Source organism: Salmo trutta, chromosome 2, assembly GCF_901001165.1.
Source record: "Salmo trutta chromosome 2, fSalTru1.1, whole genome shotgun sequence".
Lineage (NCBI taxonomy): Eukaryota > Metazoa > Chordata > Actinopteri > Salmoniformes > Salmonidae > Salmo > Salmo trutta.
In genome coordinates, this window is record NC_042958.1 from 29,131,627 (window position 1) to 29,154,942 (window position 23,316).

Consider the following 23,316-nt stretch of genomic DNA (forward strand, 5'->3'; position numbering starts at 1 on the left):
ATCCCAAATGGCACCCTATTCTCTATATACATTAGTACCCTACATTTGACCTAGGCCCATAGGGCTCTGGTCAAAAGTAGTGCACTATGAAGGGAATATGGTGCCATTTTGGGTCACAGCATTGGCTGTATTGGATTTCATTCCACTCGTCTCAAAATATGCATGCAGATTCATTATCCATAATTGGGCAAAGAAATTAAATAATGTTTTTTATTGTCCACAAAGAGAAAGTCAAGAGGTATTGATCATACAGTATAAATGTAAAGTGGAACCTCCCTAGCAATACTCATATCGCTAATATATTACTGCCATCTGATTTACATTGCACCATAGTGGCTAACAATAAATTGAGGTGGTGGTTGTAGCTCATGCCTAGTTTCCCGTACTTCAGATGTGAAAACGTAATATTTACAATGAGTTTTGTGGAACTTCTATATTATCAAATTCCACTGATATGATGTATCAACTTGTATTTTAAAGAGGCCAAGGCGTTAACTGTGCGATTCATAAAGTACTACTAATAAAACTTGAAACTCTATGAAATGTATGAAAATGTGAAGTTTTATTTTTTTTATTAATAAAAGAAGTATAAAAATATAAATATAAAACAATACGACTTGGCATTCAAACAACATGAATTCAGTGTGTGACAGTTACCCTACAACGTACACGTCCTTATTACATCATACACCTACAGTATATAATGAAATGGATGCACAGAATAAACCTAACCAACCATTAACATGAACATTGCTTGCCAAACAAAGATGGCGAATAGGGTATAGTATGTCCATCATGGAAAAGCAGTTCATACATGTATCTATTTCAAATTTACTTTGCAGGAAAAGCATTTTTTTTCTCCAGTAAACATTGATAGTATACAAGACTACTATCTCACTCCTCAATTACAAAACACATTGTCCACACCATTGTTCACAACATTTCTTAAAATTCAAAGGCATCTTTACTGATTATAACCAAAAACAGTAAAACTGTGAGAAATATCACCACCAGTAGTGAGTTTAATGTTTAATTCATGAATTCTACTTGACCAGCCATATGAATCAATGGATGGGTTGCAGGATAGTGTGTGAGAGAGATTATCAATGCATGTCGTTGATGATGAGCTCCGGTAGTACAGGCCTAACTGTAACCTAGGTTTCTCTCTCCGTGTCCTTCCCTATATACATGTCCGCTAGTTTTTTGAACGCCGGTCCCCAGTTGCTGAGGTAATCGTACTCCTGGTCCCCCTCCGTAGCTCCAGACTCCAGGGAGCTGAGGGACTCGGCTAGCGAGCCGCTCCCCTCGTAGGCGTAGGTGGCAAGGGAGTCATACGGGGGCGCGGTGGGGTCCGAGTCGTTCTCATGGAGCCTCCCGTGAATGAAGTCTCTGACGTCGGCATTATCCTTTATAGGTGATGTCCTCCCGAAGGGAAACAGCATCTCTGGGATGATGTCCCTGCGCAGCTTGTTAGCGTCCATCACCTCTGGGTTGCGCAGTGTGCCGATATCAAAGGCCTGAGTGTCCTCCTCTCCGCCCCCCTCATCGTTGTAGCTGACAACATTGTCTCTCACATCCTCTTTGGAGATGATCAGAGGCTCCTTCTTCCTCTGCTGCCTCCTCAGGGCAGCGAACAGCACCACGATCACTACACACACAGACAGAAAGAGAGAGAGATAAAAACTTGAGTATGAGATGGGAGAGAAGAGGAGTGTGCTCCATCATTCATTAAGTAAACTCAGGAATACACACCGGAGAGAAAGACATTTGCTATCAGTGATAAATACGCTGCACTGCCTTGGGCACTCACCTCCTTTTATGAAAGATTGAGCAGGACAAGCTTTTCTTTCGTTTTTCCCCTTAACATCAAATTCACTGTAGAAAATCTGTAGCACTTGAACGAGCCCTTTCTTTTTCTCATTCTCAGGTCAGACTACCCTTACTCGCATAATTAAATGCATTTTATTCTATTTTAATTTCTGAGCAGGACTTTAAATCCAAACTTTCCAGCTGAAGGAGGAATTTGCATCCAGAGTGGCGCTATGAGAGCATGGGATTTATGTTGTTGCTCATTATTTTCATGAAAAAGGAGCAAATCGAGAGTAAAAACAATTCCCTCACATTGGGGCCTCCTCCTCATCCCCCTCCTCCTCCTCTTTCCCACACCTCAGCAGGTGCAGTAGTACTCTACCTGCCTCCCACCCAGGTGTTAATTACAAAGGTCTCTAAAGGAGTGGCTCTTTAGAGGCCCAGTTACCAGGCCTTTCTGACTGATACCCCAGTGTTGGGTGGTGTGGGGTGGCATAGAGCAGTGTGGTGCAGTGTGGAGGAGGAGCGCAAACTGTTCCAGCTCAGCGCCTACTGCCTGCCTGCCTGTCTGCCTGTCAGAGGCGTAGTGGAGGTGAATTAGACAGCCTGTCAGAAGGGTTCAAGCGAGAAAACCATCGGATAATGAGCAGATGTCATGATATTTCGCTCAAGAGGCGAACATGGGGTTCAATCTTCAGCACTTCCAATCTGAGTTAGCCAGAAGCCAGAGCTACAGTAGAGCTCTCTCCAGTGTCAGACAGACAAGTGAAGGGGGAACAAGCACAGCATGCAGTGGAAGAAATGTCAATAGTTAATTTGCTAGCGAGGGATCAGTGGCTAGGCAAGGATGCGAGCAAGATTCAAGTCGGGCGGAGATCATGGAACAGGAAGAGAAAGGAAGAGAGCACAGATGAACAGGTGAACACATCAACAGATGAGCTGGGTCTCTGCATTATTGAGTGAGGAGGAGGAATAGCACAAACACTCATTTAAGCAATAAAAAATGAGAACCTGTGCATTATCATGAATAACTCAGGGCTAAGGGCTGTTCTTAGCCATAACGCAAAGCAGAGTACACAAACAAAAGTCAGTGGATTGGTATTTATGTTGCTATTAAGTCACTCATGACTTTTAATTGGGTAATTGAATATATCAACACCCTTAATAAGCTCATGGATGATGCTGTTTAGGTGGCACCGGGGTCATGCTTGGCCAAGTGCAATACCAGGTTCAAAGTCATTTTTTTGCCTATTACTTATTGATATCCCCTTGAACATAAGCACTACATATTTTTTGCTTTTTGCCGGGGAAAAAGACATGCACACTTTCTGTTTTGCACTTTGTGCTTTTACATACTGCATTAGCTCACAAAGGAGGCTGAAGTGTTGCTTTAGGATGCCAGGAAATAGGATGTGACCTACTTTAGCAGGGAAAAACACAAATACCTTTTTGTCAAGTGGATATAACCAATAATAAAAGCTTTCATCCTGCTGCATCATTTTCATGAGGAAACATACTATTTACACATGCAGCCAGCAAAGTAATGTCTCAGTGAGTGGCTCTACTTTAAACTTTCTTTAGTTGAAGAAGTTTGATGATGAAAGGAATAACACAAAGGAATAACACAGAAGTAGCACATAGGATTTAAGTGCTTTCGAAGGACTCGCAGCAGAGAAAAAGAAGGAGCTAACCAGTGCCTACCGGGTGCAAATAAAGTCCCTTCTCACTCCGTCCCTTCTCACTCCTTCTCACTCCATTACACGTGCAGTGTAGTTTATTGTGTTAGAGTCCAACACAGCCTAGAATAATTGCTTCAGCTTTGTATTAAGTGACTTAGATTGCTGTGTGCTACTGTACAGTACTGTATGTTCAGAATTAAGAATACTACTTAAATTATCTGACTCAGTTTGATTTGGGTGTCTCCCAAATGGCACCATATTCCCTATGTTGTGCACTACATTTGACCAAAGCCTTACGGGCTCTACACAGTGTGACGACCCTCCCACTCTGTCTGCCGAATTCTTTCTCTTTGCTCTTGTTTTCCCTAATAGGATGTCGGTGGGCGGAGCCGGGAGGGTCGTCAGTGAAATGTGACACTACCTGTGGTCGGGTGTGTCCCGGGGATAAATACACCTTTCCCCCCATAGATTGAGGAGACTCTCTCACCCAAACACACTGGTGTTTTTTGTTGTGGCGTTTTTGGGTGGCGTGCGTGAACACCCCTCATTATCACCATCTATGAACGCATCCACTCACTTACACTATTGACTACACACACCATTGTTACTCGGATATAGTTTACTTTGTTTAATAACTATGTTTGTCATTTCTTTATTTCTGCTTTGTCTCCCTCTTTGTTACGGGCTATGAGCTGGTTCGTAACAACAGGGAATAGGGTGTAATTTGGTAGGCGGCGGTTGACTTTACCAGTGTGATTGATAGTGATACTTACTCAAGAGGATGATAACACAGAGCAGGATAGCCACCAGTGCTCCAGTGCTCAGCCCGGCAGACAGCAGAGCCTCTGTGTTGCAGGACTGCACATTCCCCCCGCTGTCGCAGGCACACACATTCACAGTCAAAGTGCTGGTGCTGCTCTGGATAGGGTAGTCATTGTCTGAGATCACCACGGGCAGTAGGTATGCATTCATCTCACGCTGGCTAAATCCTCCCCTTCGAGTGATGATCCTGGCTGTGTTATCTAAGGGGTGGATCGCAGAGGGAAGGAAAAAGGGATATGAGAAATGAAAGGTTGTTTCTAATGTTTAGAACAAATGTTCCCAGTAATGATTGTAACATTGCAGCTCCATATGTTACAAAAAAGTGAAATTGTTAATACAACTCACACCACTAAGACCAGATAATGGCCAGATAAAAAGCACAAGGCTAACATTTAGCTACCTTCATTGTCAATGATGGTGAAATTTGGATTGGAGAAGCTCATACTGAAGACAAACTTATGTCCAACAAGGGGCTCATCGGTGTCAACCGCACTTATCGTCTGAATCAGCTGTGGATAGTGAAAAAAAGGTATGAGAAAAGATGTTTCTTCAGGCTTTTCTTCAGCATTTGTAGTATTATGATGTCATACTGTACCTGTCCAGATTTGACATTTTCACAGACAAATGTCTCATAATACATGGCAAATTCAGGTGCATTGTCGTTTACGTCCAGAACCCGTATGAACACTGGGACTCGAGTGGTTTGGCGAGGGTTACCTAAACAAGAAGATTGAAAATGTGTAGTTGGCCCATACAGTAGACCCCTCAAATTCATATCTGGACCTCAAAGCCAGTTACAATGCTTTTTTTTATTTCTTCCCCTCTAATCAGGGACTGATTTAGACCTGTGACACCAGGTGGGTGCAATTCGTTATCAGGTAGAACAGAAAAACAGCAGTAGTCCGGAGCTTGTAGGGTAAAATTTAAATATCCCTGAAGTTGACATTAGCAAATTAACAAAAAATATAACATACAGTGCATTTGGAAAGTATTCTGACCCCTTGACTTTTTTCACATTTTGTTACCTTACATCCTTATTCTCAAAAAGGATTAACTTGTTTTTTTCCATCATCAATCTACACATAATACCCCATAATGTTTTATAAATGTTAGCAAATTTATATAAAAAAAAACACATTTACATAGGTATTTAGAGCATTCACTCAGTACCATGTTGAAGCAATTTTGGCAGCGATTACAGCCTTGAGTCTTCTTGGGTATGATGCTACAAGCTTGGCACACCTGCACTTTGGGAGTTTCTCCCATTCTTCTCTGCAGATCCTTTCAAGCTATGTCAGGTTGGATGGGGAGTGTCGCTGCACAGCTATTTTCAGGTCTCCAGAGATGTTTGATCAGGTTCAAGTCCAGGCTCTGGCTGGGCCACTCAAGGACATTCAGAGACTTGTCCTGAAGTCACTGCTGTGTTGTCTTGGCTGTGTGCTTAGGGTCATTGTCCTCTTGGAAGGTGAACCTTCGCCCCAATCTGAGGTCCTGGAGCAGGTTTTGATCAAGGATCTCTCGGTACTTTTCTCTGTTCATCTTTCCCTTTTCTCTGTTCATCCCCACAGCATGATGCTGCCAACACCATGCTTCACCATAGGGATGGTAATGGCCAGATGATGAGCGGTGCCTGGTTCCCTCCAGACGTGGCGCTTGGCATTTAGGCCAAAGAGTTCAATCTTGGTTTCATCAGAACAGAAAATCTTGTTTCTCATCGTCTGAGAGTCCTTTTGTTGCTTTTGGCAAACTCCAAGTGGGCTGTTGTGCCTTTTACTGAGGAGTGGATTCATTCTGGCCACTCTACCATGAAGGCCTGATTTTGGTGGAGTGCTGCAGAGATGATTGTCCTTCTGGAAGGTTCTCCCATCTCCACAGAGGAACTCTGGAGCTCTGTCAGAGTTCACCTCCCTGATCAGTGCCCTTCTCCCCCAATTGCTCAATCAAGTAGTAGAAACATCTCACGGATGATCAATGGAAAGCGGATGGACCGGATCTCAATTTCGAGTCTCATAGCAAAGGGTCTCAATACTTCTGTTTTTTTTTGTTAATACATTTGCCCCAAAAAATGAAAACCGGTTTTTGTTTTGTCATTATGGGGTATTGTGTGTAGATTGATGAGTAAATTTTTTTCAGTAGCATTGGAAAGACATTGTTGCAGACTGAATATCCTACACGATTGCCTGAAACATTAATTAAAATATTAACTTGTAGTTGCATGTTTATTTTAGTTTTCTCCTAATACTCCTGACTTCCTAACGAGTCTCCCATTGGACAACTGGTTCTGATGAGCAGCCCTTTGAGCCAACTGAAACTGTGGGCGTTGCCCATGTGGACCTATGGGGCTGGAACAGGAGTTGTCCATCCTGGTTGTGACCACATATATGCAGATGTAGAAAGACTGCAGCAGAACACTGTGAATATCACCCAAACCGACGCCAGATTGACGAAGCCAGGAAGTGTAGCAGCACTGATACATCCCAGGTCAGTGGGCTGGGGCCCGCTACCCAGGAAGATTTCAAGTAGACTTAGTCTATTTTATGAAGTGGAATATGCAGCAATTATAGTGCCGGCTACAGTTCCACTTTGGACTTGCTGCAGGGCTCGGTTGGTTGGCTATAGCGGCTAATATTAGCTAAGTTATGTGGTAATTTAGCATTATTTGCACATTTCACAATTTTTACTTCAATATTGCATAGATTCCATTTGTTGTTTTTATTTTATAAAGTTAAAACTCTTGATAATTGTGCACATTCTTGCCGGAGCGCAGAAATCTGTGGGACAAGGGGCTGGCCAGGTGGCATAGTTCGGCTACATTACATATACCCCTCGGCTGCCTGACATTTGGCAGTAGTTGGCAGGATTGGATTTTTAGGAGCAGTGTTCAGTTACTCAAAGGACAGGTTTTAGGAAAACAAATATGATGATGCCATTTTACCCCAGGGCACACTGGGTGCCTCAGTGTAAATGTCCTAATTGTGATTTGAAGTATGGCTAATGGAAAGAGAATATTGAGGGGATCTTAGGCATTAAAGGAAAATAAAAAATAAAAAGTTTATCCAAGTAGGGGATTTAAATGGGCAAAGCTAAGCAACAGGTCAGCGTGACCTCAGAGGAGGAGTACGACAGAGCCACTAAGGTATTTGCCTATTTAGATTACCTGTATGTCAAACAGGTTCCTATACCCCTGTTGAGGTAACATTTCTATAGTAGCAAATCGTATTTCTCTCAAATTTTGTGCATACATTTGTGGACATTTCTCCTTTGCCAAGATAATCCATCCACCTGACAGGTGTGGCTTATCAAGAAGCTGGTTAAACAGTATGATCATTACACAGGTATACCTTTTGCTGGGGACAATAAAAGGCCACTCTAAAATGTGCAGTTTTGTCACACAATGCCACAGTTTTGAGGGAGCATGCAATTGGCATGCTGACTGCAGGGATGTCCACCAGAGCTGTTGACAGAGAATTGAATGTTCATCTCTTTACCATATTTCACAGGGGAGCTGTTTGAATGTAAACTTCTTTATTTTTATCAAAATGTGTTTCTTTGCAGAAATGCCTTCTCGAACATGTGAACTTTCATGTGCCTTAATAACAAATGTGTATGCCATCTGTAAATACGAATCAAATTGTTAAATTACAAGCCTTGTTTGTTAAGCCACAGAAAAAGTCAGCAACCTTCCCACTAGCCATGATTGGCTGAGATAATGAGTGGGCTGGACATGCCGAGAGATGAGTTTGGATTGGTATGCCATATAGCACACTTCTGTCTATTTGAGCTGGTCAGTAAGTCTAGGTAATCCTGTCAACGCTGCTTTTTATAAAAATGTATTGCATTGTAAAACTGCATAAACCTAATGTCAAGTTAAAGTTAGCTTGCTAACGTTAGCTGGCTGGCTCATTAGCTAACATTACGTGTGTGCTCTCCACTTTCTGGAGGACTGTTTTGAAATCAGTGGAAATTGAGTATGTTAACTAAGGAGATGGAGAAAACACCTGTCTCCAGATTACATTTTCAAACTAAGGGCAACCATGGCATTCAACAGGAGACGCCTCCATCCATAATATGAACGGGTAAAATAATCTAGCTAGCTACATTTTCAGACATTACACGTTTATCATTTTGACATAGTCTTTTCATCTCAAGTTAAAGTGTACTGCTAGCTAATGTTAGCTGGCTGGCTCGCTAGCTAACGATACATGTATGATCTTGTAATTCGTATCTCAGAGCCACTAGTTATAGCCTAATGGTAGCTAGCTTGAACCTGGTTGGTTAGCTACCTGCATATGAATGCAGGGTAGTAATGTCATGAGTTGGGATTATGGTTCATTCAACACCAGTTGAATATGGCCGGTGTCAGTAAATGTTGGCAAAAAAGCGTAATTCAATTGTTGCCAGCAGCCCAGTTACAGTCACCAATGCTCTGAATAACATGAAAACAGGCTAACCAGATCTGCTAGGGCGAGTAAAATGGTCACAAAATGGTCAGTGTTATCTCATTATGTGTCTGGAAGTAGCTTGCAAGCTAGCCAATGTTAGCCAGTTAGCATTGGTTCTGAGCTGCCGTTGTTAAGTCTGAACGCTCCGAGAGGAAAGTGCTCTGAATTTATGAGCAGACAATCTGACAGCACAGTTGCAGTCGCCAACGCTCTGGATAACATAACAGCCTAACCAGCTCTCTTAGGGTGAGTAATGTTCAGTGAGCTGTTCTCTCATTTGTGTCTGGAAGTAGATAGCAAGTTAACTTGGGTGCTTGACTGCTGTTGTTAGTACAGAACGCTCGGATCAACCCTTAAAGAGATGCTGAAGGTTACAAGTTTATCAACTATTAAAGCAAAATTACTTTCCCGTTGTTCCTCAACTGTAGTGTATGATATACCAGTCTCTACTTTTATCCAATATAAAAATGCAATTTCAAATTTTGCTACATAAGACCGAAATGAGTCGGTCGGTCACATTTGGCAGTACGTCCAACCAGCCTCAAACGCAGACCACATGTATAGCGGCATGTGGGCGAACGGTTTTCTGTTGTCAACGTTGTGAACAGTTCCCCATGGTGGTGGTGGGGTTATAGTATGGGCAGGTGTAAGCTACAGACAACGAACTCAATTGCATGTTATCGATGGCAATTTGAATGCACAGTTACCGTAACAAGATACTGAGGCCCATTGTTGTGCCATTCCTCCACCGCCGTCACCTCATATTTCAGCATGATAATGCACAGCCCCATGTTGCAACGATCTGTAGACAATTTACGGAAGCTGAAAATCTCCCAGTTCCTCAATGGCCTGCATACTCACCAGATGTCACGAATTGACCATGTTTGGGATACTCTGGATCGGTGTGTACGACAGCATGTTCCAGTTCCTGCCAATATCCAGCAACTTCGCAGAGGAGAACATTCCACAGGCCAAATTCAACAGCCTGATCAACTGTATGCGAAGGAGATGTGTTGCGCTGCATTAGGCAAATGGTGGTAACACTAGATACTGACTCGCCCCTACCTTTTTTTTAAAGTATCTGTGACCAACAGAGGCATATCTGTATTCCCAGTCATGTGAAATCCATTGATTTTGCCATAATAAATTTATTTCAATTGACTGATTTACTTATAATAACTGTAACTCAATAAAATCTTTGAAATTGTTACATGTTGCATTTTATATTTTTGTTCAGTGTATGTCCCGATTGAACACAATTTACGGGAACAGTTCCTCTTGGTTTAAAGAGGGTGCCCTAACTCAGGACCTGAAGACCTATTCCTGCTGTATCCTGGGACTGTGCTTTGATGACTTATGCTAGGACGCCATGCTACTGGAAAAGGAACATGGTAGCAAAACGTGGGCTGAGGTAAAATGTTCTGCTGTTGCAGAGTCTAATACATTGAGGTCTCTGACTGAAAGCAGGCCATTAACTACTTGGGATTTTGAAGGTAATACAATCTGCTATCACTGCAAACAGGCTGGTTCTGTAGGGGGCTCTCAAAATCTGACCCGGCTTTTAACTAGCCAGCCCTGCTTCGGAGGTCCGAGCAGAGGGGTCAGCTGGTACTGCAAACTCAACTTTTATTGTCCAAAAGTGGACATTTGTATAGATGGAGTTAAACTCACTGGGCTATTATATACTGCCTCTTAGGTCACCCTGGTGCAAAAGCAACTATTGAACAAACACTTCCTTAACAGCAAGATACAGTAGGTGTGGGAGAGGCTACTTCAATTCTGACCATCAAAGCTACAAATGGCCTAGATCATCCATTTGTAGGTTATGCAATTATGGATTTTAAAATTGAAGGTGTCAAGATACCAAACTGTGGAGTTGGGATTGTCAAAGACAAGTGTTCAACTAACCCCCTGATCGTGAGGGGATGAGTCCCTTTGCCACCTGCCAACAGACCATTGGCACCAGTGGAGGGGATAAATTCCTGGGTTACTTCTGGCCTGCCAACAGACTGGGGATTCGGGGATTCGTGTTCCAGCCAGGAACGAAGTTGTGGTATTGGGATGTGCCTGGATGGGCCCGCATGGCATGGCAGTGATTATTGTGGGCTCGTGAAGGCCTTACCGGACCCTAATGCTGTAGGGGTGGAAAGAACACTGGCTGTCGTAAAAGAATGGGGAGTTCCAGTTCATACTTTCAATCTGAACCCTTTCATGTCTGTCTATAGGCCGCTACCAGAAGCTGTGGAGTGTCAATTATGTTGATGAGGTGGATGTACATGGAGCTGGAGATCTGAGCATGATGCTGGACTCTGATGGTGTAGTCCATGTGGGTGTTGTTGAGCCCTACACAGCCCTAGAGGATGTGGAGTCCAGCTTTGATGTGAGCAGCCTGATGGACAGACCAGGACTCACTGAAAAACAGCAATCGATCTCAGTGCTCTGTTGCAGAAGTGGGAGAAGGTTTTTGCTGAAGATTTTGGAAGGACTGACATTGTTCAACATAGAATACCTACAGTTGATGCAGCTCCAATTGGGTAGACGTTTCGGCCCTTACCCCCCATGATGTACAGGATTCTACTGTCAGGTATGCTAGAAAATTGTATCATCTGCAAAAGATCTAGTTCTTAGGTTGCACCCATTGTTATATTAAAGAAAAAGGTTGGAAGTTGGCATTTTTTCGAATGTTAAAGTACGTTGAACTTTGTGACTCCCAAGGATGCTTTTCCCTTTCCCAGAGTTGAGGCGACTCACCACACTCAGCAAACCTTCACGACCCTAGACCTGGCCAGCAGATAATGCACCTGCCACCTTCCAACCATTGCTAAAACAATGTCTCAGTGAGCAGATCAAAGAGTCCATTTTAGTCTTGATGAGATCATTGTCTGCACTTTGGACTTCTCATCCCACTTGCAGCACCTTGACGAGGTCTTTGAAAACCTTTAGAGACATGGACTGAAGCTGTACCCTAACAAGTGTAATCTTCTTCAACAGCAGATAAACTTCCTGAGGCACGTGGTTAGACAGACAAGATTTATTCTGTTACTGACTGGGCCACCTTTACCACAGTCAAACAAGTCAGGTCTTTCCTAGGCCTAGTAGGGTACCACAGACATTTTGTATCAGGATTTGCTAAGATTGCACGCTCCTTGAATGCACTATTGATTGGCATTCCTGCTGACAAGAGGTCAGGGACCAATAAGGTCAATTGGTCGCCAGCCTGTCAATCCTCGTTTGAGCCGCTGAAGGCAGCCGTAACCCAGGCCCCAGTCTTGGTTTATGTAGATTTTTTTCCTACCCTTTGTAGTTTATACTGATGCAAGAAACCACGGGCTTGGGGCAGTCCTAACTCAAATGCAAGACGGCTGTGAGCATGTGATAGCCTACACTAGTTGCAGCCTGCACCCAACTACAGCTCTTTCAAGTTAGAACTCTGGGCCTTGAAGTGGGCCATCACAGAGAAATTTCGGGACTACCTGAAGGCTATTCATTTAACTGTTTTTACATATAATAACCCAGTTGCCCAACTACAGACTGCCCGGCTAGGTGCCGTGGAGCAAAGGTGGGTTGCCCAACTCCCCTCCATTGCTTTCACTGAGAAGTGTCGTTCTGCATAAGAGAACACCAATGCTGAGGCCCTGTCTAGGTTCCTTCCAGTCTCCTTGCCCACAGGAAATGTGAGCAGCTGCATGCTGGCCGGCATGAATCTAACCAATGCTGTGGCGGCACGAGGTCCACAGGAGAACTCTGAGCTACCGTGTGATGACTGAAAAACCTGACAAGCAGTTGACCCTGATGTTCAGACAGTCAAGCGGTATGTTGGAATGTGATTGATTCCAGGGAGCCTAGAGAGGAGGGCTATGCCCCAAAAAGTAAAATGTCTGTTCCAACAACAGAGGAAACTAGAGATCTGCTAAGATGTGATGTGCCATGAAGTAATTGACTAACACCCATGAGCATTCTATCCCAGATTGTCTGCCAAGCTTCTAGGTGCAGAGAGGTGTGGAGGAAGTACCATGTAACCGCTGAACCATGAGTGGAACAGACCTTGTTCAGCATTCGGCGACACTTCTACTGGCCACAGATGGAGGAGGAGGTATGGGGTTTCCACTCTGGATGCGTTTTCTGTAGCCTGCAGAAAGACAGAGTAGATGCCAGGGCCCCCCTTAATCCCCATTCCAGTGTCCTTCCCCCTGGAAGTGGTTGCCCTAGACTTCCCTTCCCTCAGTAGGCCCCTAGACACTTATCAAAACATCTTGGTCATGATTGACATGTTTACCTGATATACATGGGCTGTCCCTACTCGTGCTCAGACAGCAAAAACCAAAGTCGGAGCAGTATGGTCCCATGTAGTCGAGACATTTTTGTTGCCCCTCCCATTTCCACTCTGATATGAACCCACATTTTTTTGTCAGCTTTGATGCCAGCCATCCTGAAGAAGCCTCAAGTCTGTGAAATGTATGACATTTCTAAGAGTAGTACAACCAAATACAATCCAGCAGGGAATGACAGGGTAGAGCGAATGAACAAAACATTGTTGCACACTTTAGAGGCAGAGAAGCGGAGTAGGTGGCCAGAGCACATCCCAAGCTATTGCAAGCCTACAACGCTGTGCATGTCCCAGGGTATTCATGTTTGGTTGCCACTTAACACTCACAGTAGCTGTTGGGTTAGGCGTAGATCCCCCTCAGCCAAAGCTCAACCCCAATGGGTGGGTTAGGGACCGTCACCAAAGGCTGACCTTTTGATTATGACTTAGTCAAAAAGAAAATGGGGGACCCAGCTGAGCAACACAATAAGTACTATGTCTGCAAAACACAAGCTTTATCTCTACTTCCAAGTGAGCGGGTGTGGGTGCGAGACAGGAAGAGGAAGGGACAGGGTGAGCACCTTAACAGGAACCTACACCCATAGTTGAGGCAGAGGCTGGAGTAGACCCCCCATTCTATGTTTTTTTTATGTTGTCCCTGCTGCTGAGCCCCATAGGCCAGATGAAGCAGATGTTATAACCCGGCCCCTGCTCGGGCTAACCTTGGACAACCACCAGCTCACTATAGAGACCAAGACATGGCATGTGACAGGGACTGGCTACATTCAAGTTTGGGGGGATGTCACGCTGCTGTGAACAATACACTTTGATTTACAGTGGAATTGGAAAGACACATTGTTGCAGACTGATTATCCTACACGATTGACTGAAACATTGATTAATCCATGACATTGTATTTGCATGTTTATTTTATTTTTCTTCCAAATACTTGCTCCTGCCATGAACACTGAACTTCCTAATGAGAATCCCATTGGACAATTGGGTCTGATAAGCGACTCTTTGAGCCAACCGAAACTGTGGACCTATTGGGCTGGGACAGGGGTTGTCCGACCTGGTTGTGACCGGATATATGCGGATGTGGAACGAGTGGAGCAAAAAGCCTTGGATATTCCTCGGAGCCAACGCCCGATTGACCAAGCCAGCCATCCTGAAGCGTAGCAGCACTTTTGTATCAAGGCAAACTAAACACATCCTGGTCCGATCAGCTGAAGCCAGCTACCTAGGAAGATTGTAAGTAGACTGTCTATTTTATGTAGTGGAAGATGAACCGATTATAATGCTGGCTACGGGCCCTCGCAGGATTTGCTGCTGGGATCGGTTGGTTAGCTATAGCGGCTAATATTAGTTATGTGGTGTTTTAGTGTTATTTGCATATTGCGCAGATGCCCTTGTTTTTAACTTTTTTATTTCTTGATTTTATACATTTAAAACTTTTGCCAAGAGTGCACATATCTGTGGAACAAGGCGCTGGACAGTTTTCTCTGTGTTTTAGAGCACGCAATCGCTACTTGGCTGCGGATGTCTTGTTGTCTTATTCTAATTTATCTGAGTTCCTTGGGCTTATAACCACACCTAGTTGGCATAGTTCGGCTACATTACATATACCCCTCGGCTGCCTGACACATGCATAGACATTTTTTGCAAAACAAGGTAAAGAAAAGGGATTATAATCTTACTTATTTCAGTTGCAACAACAGAGATGTTATGCCATTTGGACATCTCCCTGTCGAGGGCTTTCAGTGTTGTAATGGTGCCATTTACAGAATCAATGTTGAATAGTCTCTCCAGATCGGTATGGCGGTCAATGGAGTATCTGCAGAGTAATACAAATACATAATTTTGATTATGTAAAAATATCAATATTATTTATATACGCATCATTTACACAATCAAATGAAAGAATCTGGACATTATTTATTTCCCCAGACAGTAGGCTATTTACACAAGGCTGTCCCTGTTTCTTGTGATCCATTACATTAGAGCATAATAACACACGACTCAATGAGAAAATACATTACAAATCACACATTTTTGGTCCCCACAGTACATATCATTCCTATCCTTCTGTTTCCTTTGTCAGGAAATTATGAATCCTCATATACTGTTGTCTCATTTATCACTGTCAACTTACATATTCCACTGACATTTCATAATTTGCAACACAATCCTCCCATGCCGCACAAGCAGAGACAGGGTTGTCTCCATGTTGGAGACAGATACACAGACAGAAAAATACACAGACAGGCACCATATGTGTGGAATGGCAGAACAGAGCAGTGTGAATCGATAGAGCAAATGAGGCTCTTTCAGTTTGACTTTGTGCCGCTACCGCACTGGGCTAGTTTACATAATTATGTGGATATAAACAGTGTCTGTATTCTCTTCACAGTGCCACAAACTTCCGCTGGGAAATCACCAGGAGGGACCGATGAATAATTTGCTTTTCTTCCAACCTCCCTTCCTCTCTCCCTCACTCCACACTGACACTCGGATACACGGATGGATTAGATTTATCCAAGTGAACCATATTTCCACCCCCAAAAAAACCTTATTAGAGGAAACTTTGAATTGTTGTTATAGACTTGATACCACACCAATAATCATTTGTTTCTCTTGCTGTGTTAATTCTTACACCATAACCATCCATTAGGTCATAAAACAATCAAATGACCTCAAACGGCTTTATTCAGCAGCAGAACATCGAATCTACTTAAGAGCCCTTTTCCCAACAATGCAAAGTAAAAAAGTACGAAAAGTAGAAAATACAAATGCTAACAAAATAGATAACAATAACAAGGCTATATACAAGGAGTACCGGTACAGAATCGATGTGCAGGGGTACAAGTTACTATGTACATATAGGTAGGGGGAAAATAACTAGGCAATTAGGATAGATAATAAATAGAGTAGCAGCAGTGTATGTGAGTGTCTGTGGGGAATCATTTTCATGTGTGTGTGTGTGTGTGTGTGTGTTTTGGAGTGTCAGTGTAAGTTTATGTGAATGTGTGGGTAGAATCCAGTGAGTATGCATAGTCAGTGCAAGAGAGTGAAGGCAAAAAAGGATGAAATCTAATTTTATTTGTCACATGCGCCAAATACAATAGGATTAGACCTTACTGTGAAATGCTTATTTACAAACCCTTAAACAACAATGCAGTTCAAGAAATAGAGTTAGGAAAATATTTACTAAATAAACTAAAGTAAAAAGCAAAATAAAAAGTAAAAATAACGAGGCTATACACAGGAGGTACAGAGTCAATGTGTGGGGTTACACGTTAGTCGATGTAATTTGTACAAGTAGGTAGGGGTTAAGTCACTATGCATAGATAATTAACAGTGCGTAGCAGCAGTGTAAAAACAAAGGGGGGGGTCAATGTAAATAATCTGGGTGGCCATTTGATTAATTGTTCAGCAGTCTTATGGCTGGGGGTAGAAGCTGTTAAGGAGCCTTTTGGTCATAGACTTGGTGCTCCAGTACCGCTTGTTGTGCGGTAGCGGAGAGAACAGTCTATGACTTGGGAAACTGGAGTCTTTGACAATTTTTTGTGCCTTCCTATGACACCGGCTAGTATATATATGTCCTGGATGGCAGGAAGCTTGGCCCCAGTGATGTACTGGGCCATTCGCACTACCCTCTGTAGCGCCTTACAGTCGGGTGCCGAGCAGTTACCATACCAAGTAGTGATGCAACGGGTCAGGATGCTCTCAATGGTGCATCTGTAGACCTTTTTGAGGATCTGGGGACCCATGCCAAATCTTTTCAGTCTCCTGAGGGGGAAAAGGTGTTGTCGTGCTCTCTTCACAAGTGTCTTGGTGGGTTTGGGCCATGATAGTTTGATGGTGATGTGGACACCAAGGAACTTGAAACTCTCGACCTGCTCCACTGCAACCCTGTCGATGTTAAACAGCGTTTGACATGCTTCGAAGTACGGTAATGGAATAATTATTTATTTTTTGTCACGACATGCGTCCGCACGTCACCGTTTGGACAGTTTCTTGAACGCAAGAACAAAACAGAGGATATTTGAACATAACTATGGATTATTTTGAACCAAAACAACATTTGTGGATGAAGTAGAAGTCCTGGGAGTGCATTCTGACGAAGAACAGCAAAGGTAATCCAATTTTTCTTATAGAAAATCTGAGTTTAGTGAACGCCAAACTTGGTGGGTGTCAAATTAGCTAGCCCGTGATGGCCAGCTATCTACTCAGAATATTGCAAAATGTGCTTTCGCCGAAAAGCTATTTTAAAATCTGACACCGCGATTGCATAAAGGAGTTCTGTATCTATAATTCTTAAAATAATTGTTATGTTTTTTGTGAACGTTTATCGTGAGTAATTTAGTAAATTCACCGGAAGTGTTCGGTGGGAATGCTAGTCACATGCTAATGTAAAAAGCTGGTTTTTGATATAAATTTGAACTTGATTGAACAAAACATGCATGTATTGTATAACATAATGTCCTAGGTGTGTCATCTGATGAAGATCATCAACGGTTAGTGCTGCATTTAGCTGTGGTTTTGGTTTTTGTGACATTATATGCTAGCTTGAAAAATGGGTGTGTGATTATTTCTGGCTGGGTACTCTCTCTCATAATCTAATGTTTTGCTTTCATTGTAAAGCCTTTTTGAAATCGGACAATGTGGTTAGATTAACGAGAGTCTTGTCTTTAAAATGGTGTAAAATAGTCATATGTTTGAGAAATTGAAGTAATAGCATTTCTAAGGTATTTGAATATCGCGCCACTCGATTCCACTGGCTGTTGACTAGGTGGGACGATTTCGTCCCACATACCCTAGAGAGGTTAACACCATAGTGCCCACAAAGCTCATCACTAAGCTAAGGACCCTGGGACTAAACACCTCCCTCTGCAACTGGATCCTGGACTTCCTGACGGGCCACCCCAGGTGGTAAGGATAGGCAACAACACATCTGCCGCGCTGATCATTAACTTTCATTAATTTTTATTCCCCTCCTGTACTCCCTGTTCACCCACGACTGCAGTGTGGTGCCAGGACAACAACCTCTCCCTTAATGTGAGCAAGACAAAGAAGCTGATCGTGGACTACAGGAAAAGGAGGGCTGAACAGACCCCCATTAACCTCTCTAGGGTAGGTGGGATGAAATCGTCCCAACTACGTAACAGCCAGTGGAATCCTGTGGCGCGTTATTCAAATACCTTAGAAATGCTATTACTTCAATTTCTCAAACATATGACTATTTTACACCATTTTAAAGACAAGACTCTCGTTAATCTAACCACACTGTCTGATTTCAAAAAGGCTTTACAACGAAAGCAAAACATTAGATTATGTCAGCAGAGTACCCAGCCAGAAATAATCAGACACCCATTTTTCTTGCTAGCATATAATGTCACATAAACCCAAACCACAGCTAAATGCAGCACTAACCTTTGACGATCTTCATCAGATGACACTTCTAGGACATTATGTTATACAATACATGCATGTTTTGTTCAATCAAGTTCATATTTATTTAAAAAAACAGCTTTTTACATTAGCATGTGACGTTCAGAACTAGCATACCCCCCGCAAACTTCCGGTGAATTTACTAAATTACTCACGATAAACGTTCACAAAAAACATAACAATTATTTTAAGAATTATAGATACAGAACTCCTCTATGCACTCGCTATGACCGATTTTAAAATAGCTTTTCGGTGAAAGCACATTTTGCAATATTCTAAGTACATAGCCCGGCATCACAGGCCTAGCTATTTACACACCCACCAAGTTTAGCCCTCACCAAAGTCAGATTTACTATAAGAAAAATGTTATTACCTTTGCTGTTCTTCGTCAGAATGCACTCCCAGGACTTCTACTTCAATAACAAATGTTGGTTTGGTCCCAAATAATCCATAGTTATATCCAAATAGCGGTGTTTTGTTCGTGCGTTCAAGACACTATCCGAAAGGGTAAATAAGAGTTACGCGCCCGACGTGTTTCGTGACAAACAATTTCAAAATATTCCATTACCGTACTTCGAAGCATGTCAACCGCTGTTTAAAATCAATTTTTATGCAATTTTTCTCGTAAAAAAACGATAATATTCCGACCAGGAAAGCGTGTTTACGTTCAAAGAGAGAGAAAATAAAAACATGGGATCCCCTCGTGCACGAGCCTCAGTCTGATGGTCCTCTGATCGGCCACTTACCAAAGACGCTAAAGTTTTTCAGCCAGCGGCTGGAATTACATCATTCAGCTTTTTCCCGGGTTCTGAGAGCCTATGGGAGCCATAGGAAGTGTCACGTTACAGCAAAGATCTTAAATTTTCAATAAACAGAGCCAAGAAGCCCAAGGAATGGTCAGACAGGCCACTTCCTGTAAGGAATCTTCTCAGGTTTTTGCCAGCCATATGAGTTCTGTTACACTCACAGACACCATTCAAACAGGTTTAGAAACTTTAGGGTGTTTTCTATCCAAAGCCAATAATTATATGCATATTCTAGTTTCTGGGCAGTAGTAATAACCAGATTAAATCGGGTATGTTTTTTATCCGGCCGTGTAAATACTACCCCCTAGCCCTAACAGGTTAAAATCAATTTTATGCGATTTTTTTCGTAAAATAGCGATAATATTCCGACCGGGAGACGTCTTTTTCGTTCAAAGATTGAAAATCTAAAATGGACTCTTCACGTGCACCCGCACCCCCGTCTCATTGTTCTCAGATCGACCACTATCCAAATGCGCTACTGTTTTTCAGCATGGACTGCAAAGTCATCATTCAACGTTCTGGCGCCTTCTGAGAGCTAATGGGATCCTTAGAAAGTGTCATGTTACAGCAGAGATCCTCTGTATTCGATAAAGAGGGTATAGAAGGCCAAGAAATGGTCAGAGAGGGCACTTCCTGTACAGAGTCTTCTCAGGTTTTGGCCTGCCGTATGAGTTCTGTTATACTCACAGACACCATTCAAACAGTTTTAGAAACTTTAGGGTGTTTTCTATCCAAATCAAACAATTATATGCATATTCTAGTTTCTGGGCAGTAGTAATAACCAGATTAAATCGGGTAAGTTTTTTATCCGGATGTGAAAATACTGCCCCCTACCTTGGAGATGTTAAACACTGAGCTGTAGTCAATGAATAGGATTCTCAAATACAGTTGAAGTCGGAAGATTACATACACTTAGGTTGGAGTCATTAAAACTCATTTTTCAACCACTCCACACATTTCTTTTTAACAAACTATAGTTTTGGCAAGTCGGTTAGGACATCTATTTTGTGCATGACACAAGTCATTTTTCCAACAATTGTTAACAGACAGATTATTTCACTTATAATTTACTGTATCACAATTCCAGTGGGTCAGAAGTGTACATACACTAAGTTGACTGTGCCTTTAAACAGCTTGGAAAATTCCAGAAAATTATGTAATGGCTTTAGAAGCTTCTCATAACCTAATAGACATCATTTGAATCAATTGGAGGTGTACCTGTCAATGTATTTCAAGGTCTACCTTCAAACTCAGTCCCTCTTTGCTTGACATCATGGAAAAATCAAAATAAATCAGTCAAGACCTCAGAATAAAAAAATTGGGAGCAATTTCCAAACGACTGAAGGTACCACGTTCATCTGTACAAACAATAGTACGCAAGTATAAACACCATGGGACCACGCAGTCATCTTACCGCTCGGGAAGGAGACGCGTTCTGTCTCCTAGAGATCAACGTACTTTGGTGCGAAAAGTGCAAATCAATCCCAGAACAACGGCAAAGGACCTTGTGAAGATGCTGGAGAAAACAGGTTCAAAAGTATCTATATCCACAGTAAAACGAGTCTTATATTGACATTACCTTAAAGGCCGCTCAGCAAGGAAGAAGCCACTGCTCCAAAACCGCCATAAAAAAGGCAGACTACGGTTTGCAACTGCACATGGGGACAAAGATCATACTTTTTGGAAAAATGTCCTCTGGTCGGATTAAACAAAAATATTACTGTTTGGCCATAATAAACATTGTTATGTTTGGAGGAAAAAGGGGGACGCTTGCAAGCCGAAGAACACTATCTCAATTGTGAAGCACATGGGTGCCAGCATCATGTTGTGGGGGGTGCTTTACTATAGGAGGGTCAGGTGCACTTCACAAAATAGATGGCATCATGAGGAAATAAATGTATGTGGATATATTGAAGCAACATCTCAAGACATCGGTCAGGAAGTTAAAGCTTGGTCGCAAATGGGTCTTCCAAATGGACAATGACCCCAAGCATACTTCCAAAGTTGTGGCAAAATGGCTTAAGGACAACAAAGTCAAGGTGTTGGAGTGGCCATCACAAAGCCCTGACCTCAATCCTATAGAAAATGTGTGGGCAGAACTGAAAAAGCGTGTGCGAGGAAAGAGGCCAACAAACATGACTCAGTTACACCTGCTCTGTCAGGAGGAATGGGCCAAAATTCACCCAACTTATTGTGGGAAGCTTGTGGAAGGCTACCCAAAACGTTTGTCCCAAGTTAAACAATTTAAAGGCAAAGCTACCAAATATTAATTGAGTATGTAAACTTCTGATCCACTGGGAATGTGATGAAAGAAATAAAAGCTGAAATAAATAATTCTCTCCTTTTATTCTGACATTTAACATTGTCAAAATAAAGTGGTGATCCTAACTGACCTAAGACAGGGAATTTTTACAAGGATTAAATGTCAGGAATTTTGAAAAACTGAGTTTAAATGTATTTGGCTAAGGTGTATGTAAACTTAATCCTCTGAATGAACAGCATATATAAAAAGTTGCTGATACAGATTAGTTCAGTATACTATATGGAACCGAGTTGGATTAGTAACCTCGCTCCTCAACATGACATTCCTCCACATGTGCCATTGACTTGTTAGCTTTGTACTGTTAAGCAAGCAGCGTGACCCTCGTCACATGATCACTTACTTGACTGGGTTGTTGTCAGCATCGAGGTCCTTGGCTGACACCACACCAACAAAGCTACCAGCGGCTGTATCCTCATGCACCTCGATGATGTAAGGGTTCCTGCTGAACACTGGCGGCTCGTCCACATCCTCTATTGTCACCCTCACCATGGCATCATCTTTGAATGGAGGGTTGGGACTGTACATGAACCTGGGGTCCAGATAGGTGTTGGTCACCTCCACTTTAAATGAGAATGTCTTTTTTCTCTCGTAATCCAGTTGCTATGAAGAAAATGAAACAGATACATGATCAATAATTATTAAATAGAATAAATATACTATCCTAAATGTATGTCCTTTCATAACTGTAGGTTGATACTTTAATTGATAAACTTGGTGGATTCTTGGTTGAAGTAAAAATGAGTGAATGAGTAAAATATAGTGGAGCTCCCCACCTACAGTTGCTTGCGAAAGTATTCACCCCCTTGGCATTTTTTCCATTTTGTTGCCTTACAACCTGGAATTAAAATAGTTTTGGGGGGGTTTTGTATCATTTGATTTACACAACATGCCTACCACTTTGAAGATGCAAAATATTTTTTATTGTGAAACAAACAAGAAATAAGACAAAAAAACTGAAACGTACATAACTATTCAACCCTCCAAAAGTCAATACTTTGTAGAGCCACATTTTGCAGAAATTACAGCTGCAAGTCTCTTGGGGCATGTCTCTATAAGCTTGGCACATCTAGCCACTGGGAATTTTGCCCATTCGTCAAGGCAAAACTGCTCCAGATACTTCAAGCTGGATATGTCCTCTAGTGTACAGCAATCTTTAAATCATACCACAGATTCTCAATTGGATTGAGGTCGGGCTTTGACTAGGCCATTCCAAGACATTTAGATGTTCCCCATTAACCACTCGTTTTGCTTTAGCAGTATGCTTAGGGTCACTGTCCTGCTGGAAGGTGAACCTCCGTCCCAGTCTCAAATCTTTGGAAGACTGAAACGGGTTTCCCTCAAGAATGTCCCTGTATTTAGTGACATCCATCATTCCTTCAATTCAGACCAGTTTCCCTGTTCCTGCAGATGGAAAACATCCCCACAGCATGATGCTGCCACCACCATGCTTCACTGTGGGGATGGTGTTCTCAGGGTGATGAAAGGTGTTGGGTTTGGCCAAAAAGCTACATTTTTGTCTCATTTGATCAGAGTACCTTCTTCCATAATTTTGGGGAGTCTCCCACATGCCTTTTGGCAAACACCAAACATGTTTGCTTGTTTTTTTCTTAAACAATGGCTTTTTCCTGGCCATTGTTCCATAAAGCCCAGCTCTGTGGAGTGTTAAAGTGGTCCTATG

General features: G+C 42.5%; 1 protein-coding gene across 1 annotated transcript in view; it reads right to left on the reverse strand.

Annotated features, from left to right (window-relative positions):
• Positions 1-545: 545 nt before the first annotated feature.
• LOC115154023 (cadherin-10-like) overlaps positions 546-23,316 on the reverse strand; it is a 71,337-nt gene continuing 48,566 nt past the window's right edge. The window contains exons 7-12 of the mRNA XM_029699802.1: positions 21,979-22,238; positions 14,756-14,892; positions 4,906-5,027; positions 4,711-4,819; positions 4,262-4,510; positions 546-1,648 (exon numbers count right to left, since the gene is read on the reverse strand). Coding sequence (XP_029555662.1) covers positions 1,155-1,648; positions 4,262-4,510; positions 4,711-4,819; positions 4,906-5,027; positions 14,756-14,892; positions 21,979-22,238 — 1,371 coding nt within the window. The 3' untranslated portion in view covers positions 546-1,154. The remainder of the gene's footprint in view (positions 1,649-4,261; positions 4,511-4,710; positions 4,820-4,905; positions 5,028-14,755; positions 14,893-21,978; positions 22,239-23,316) is intronic.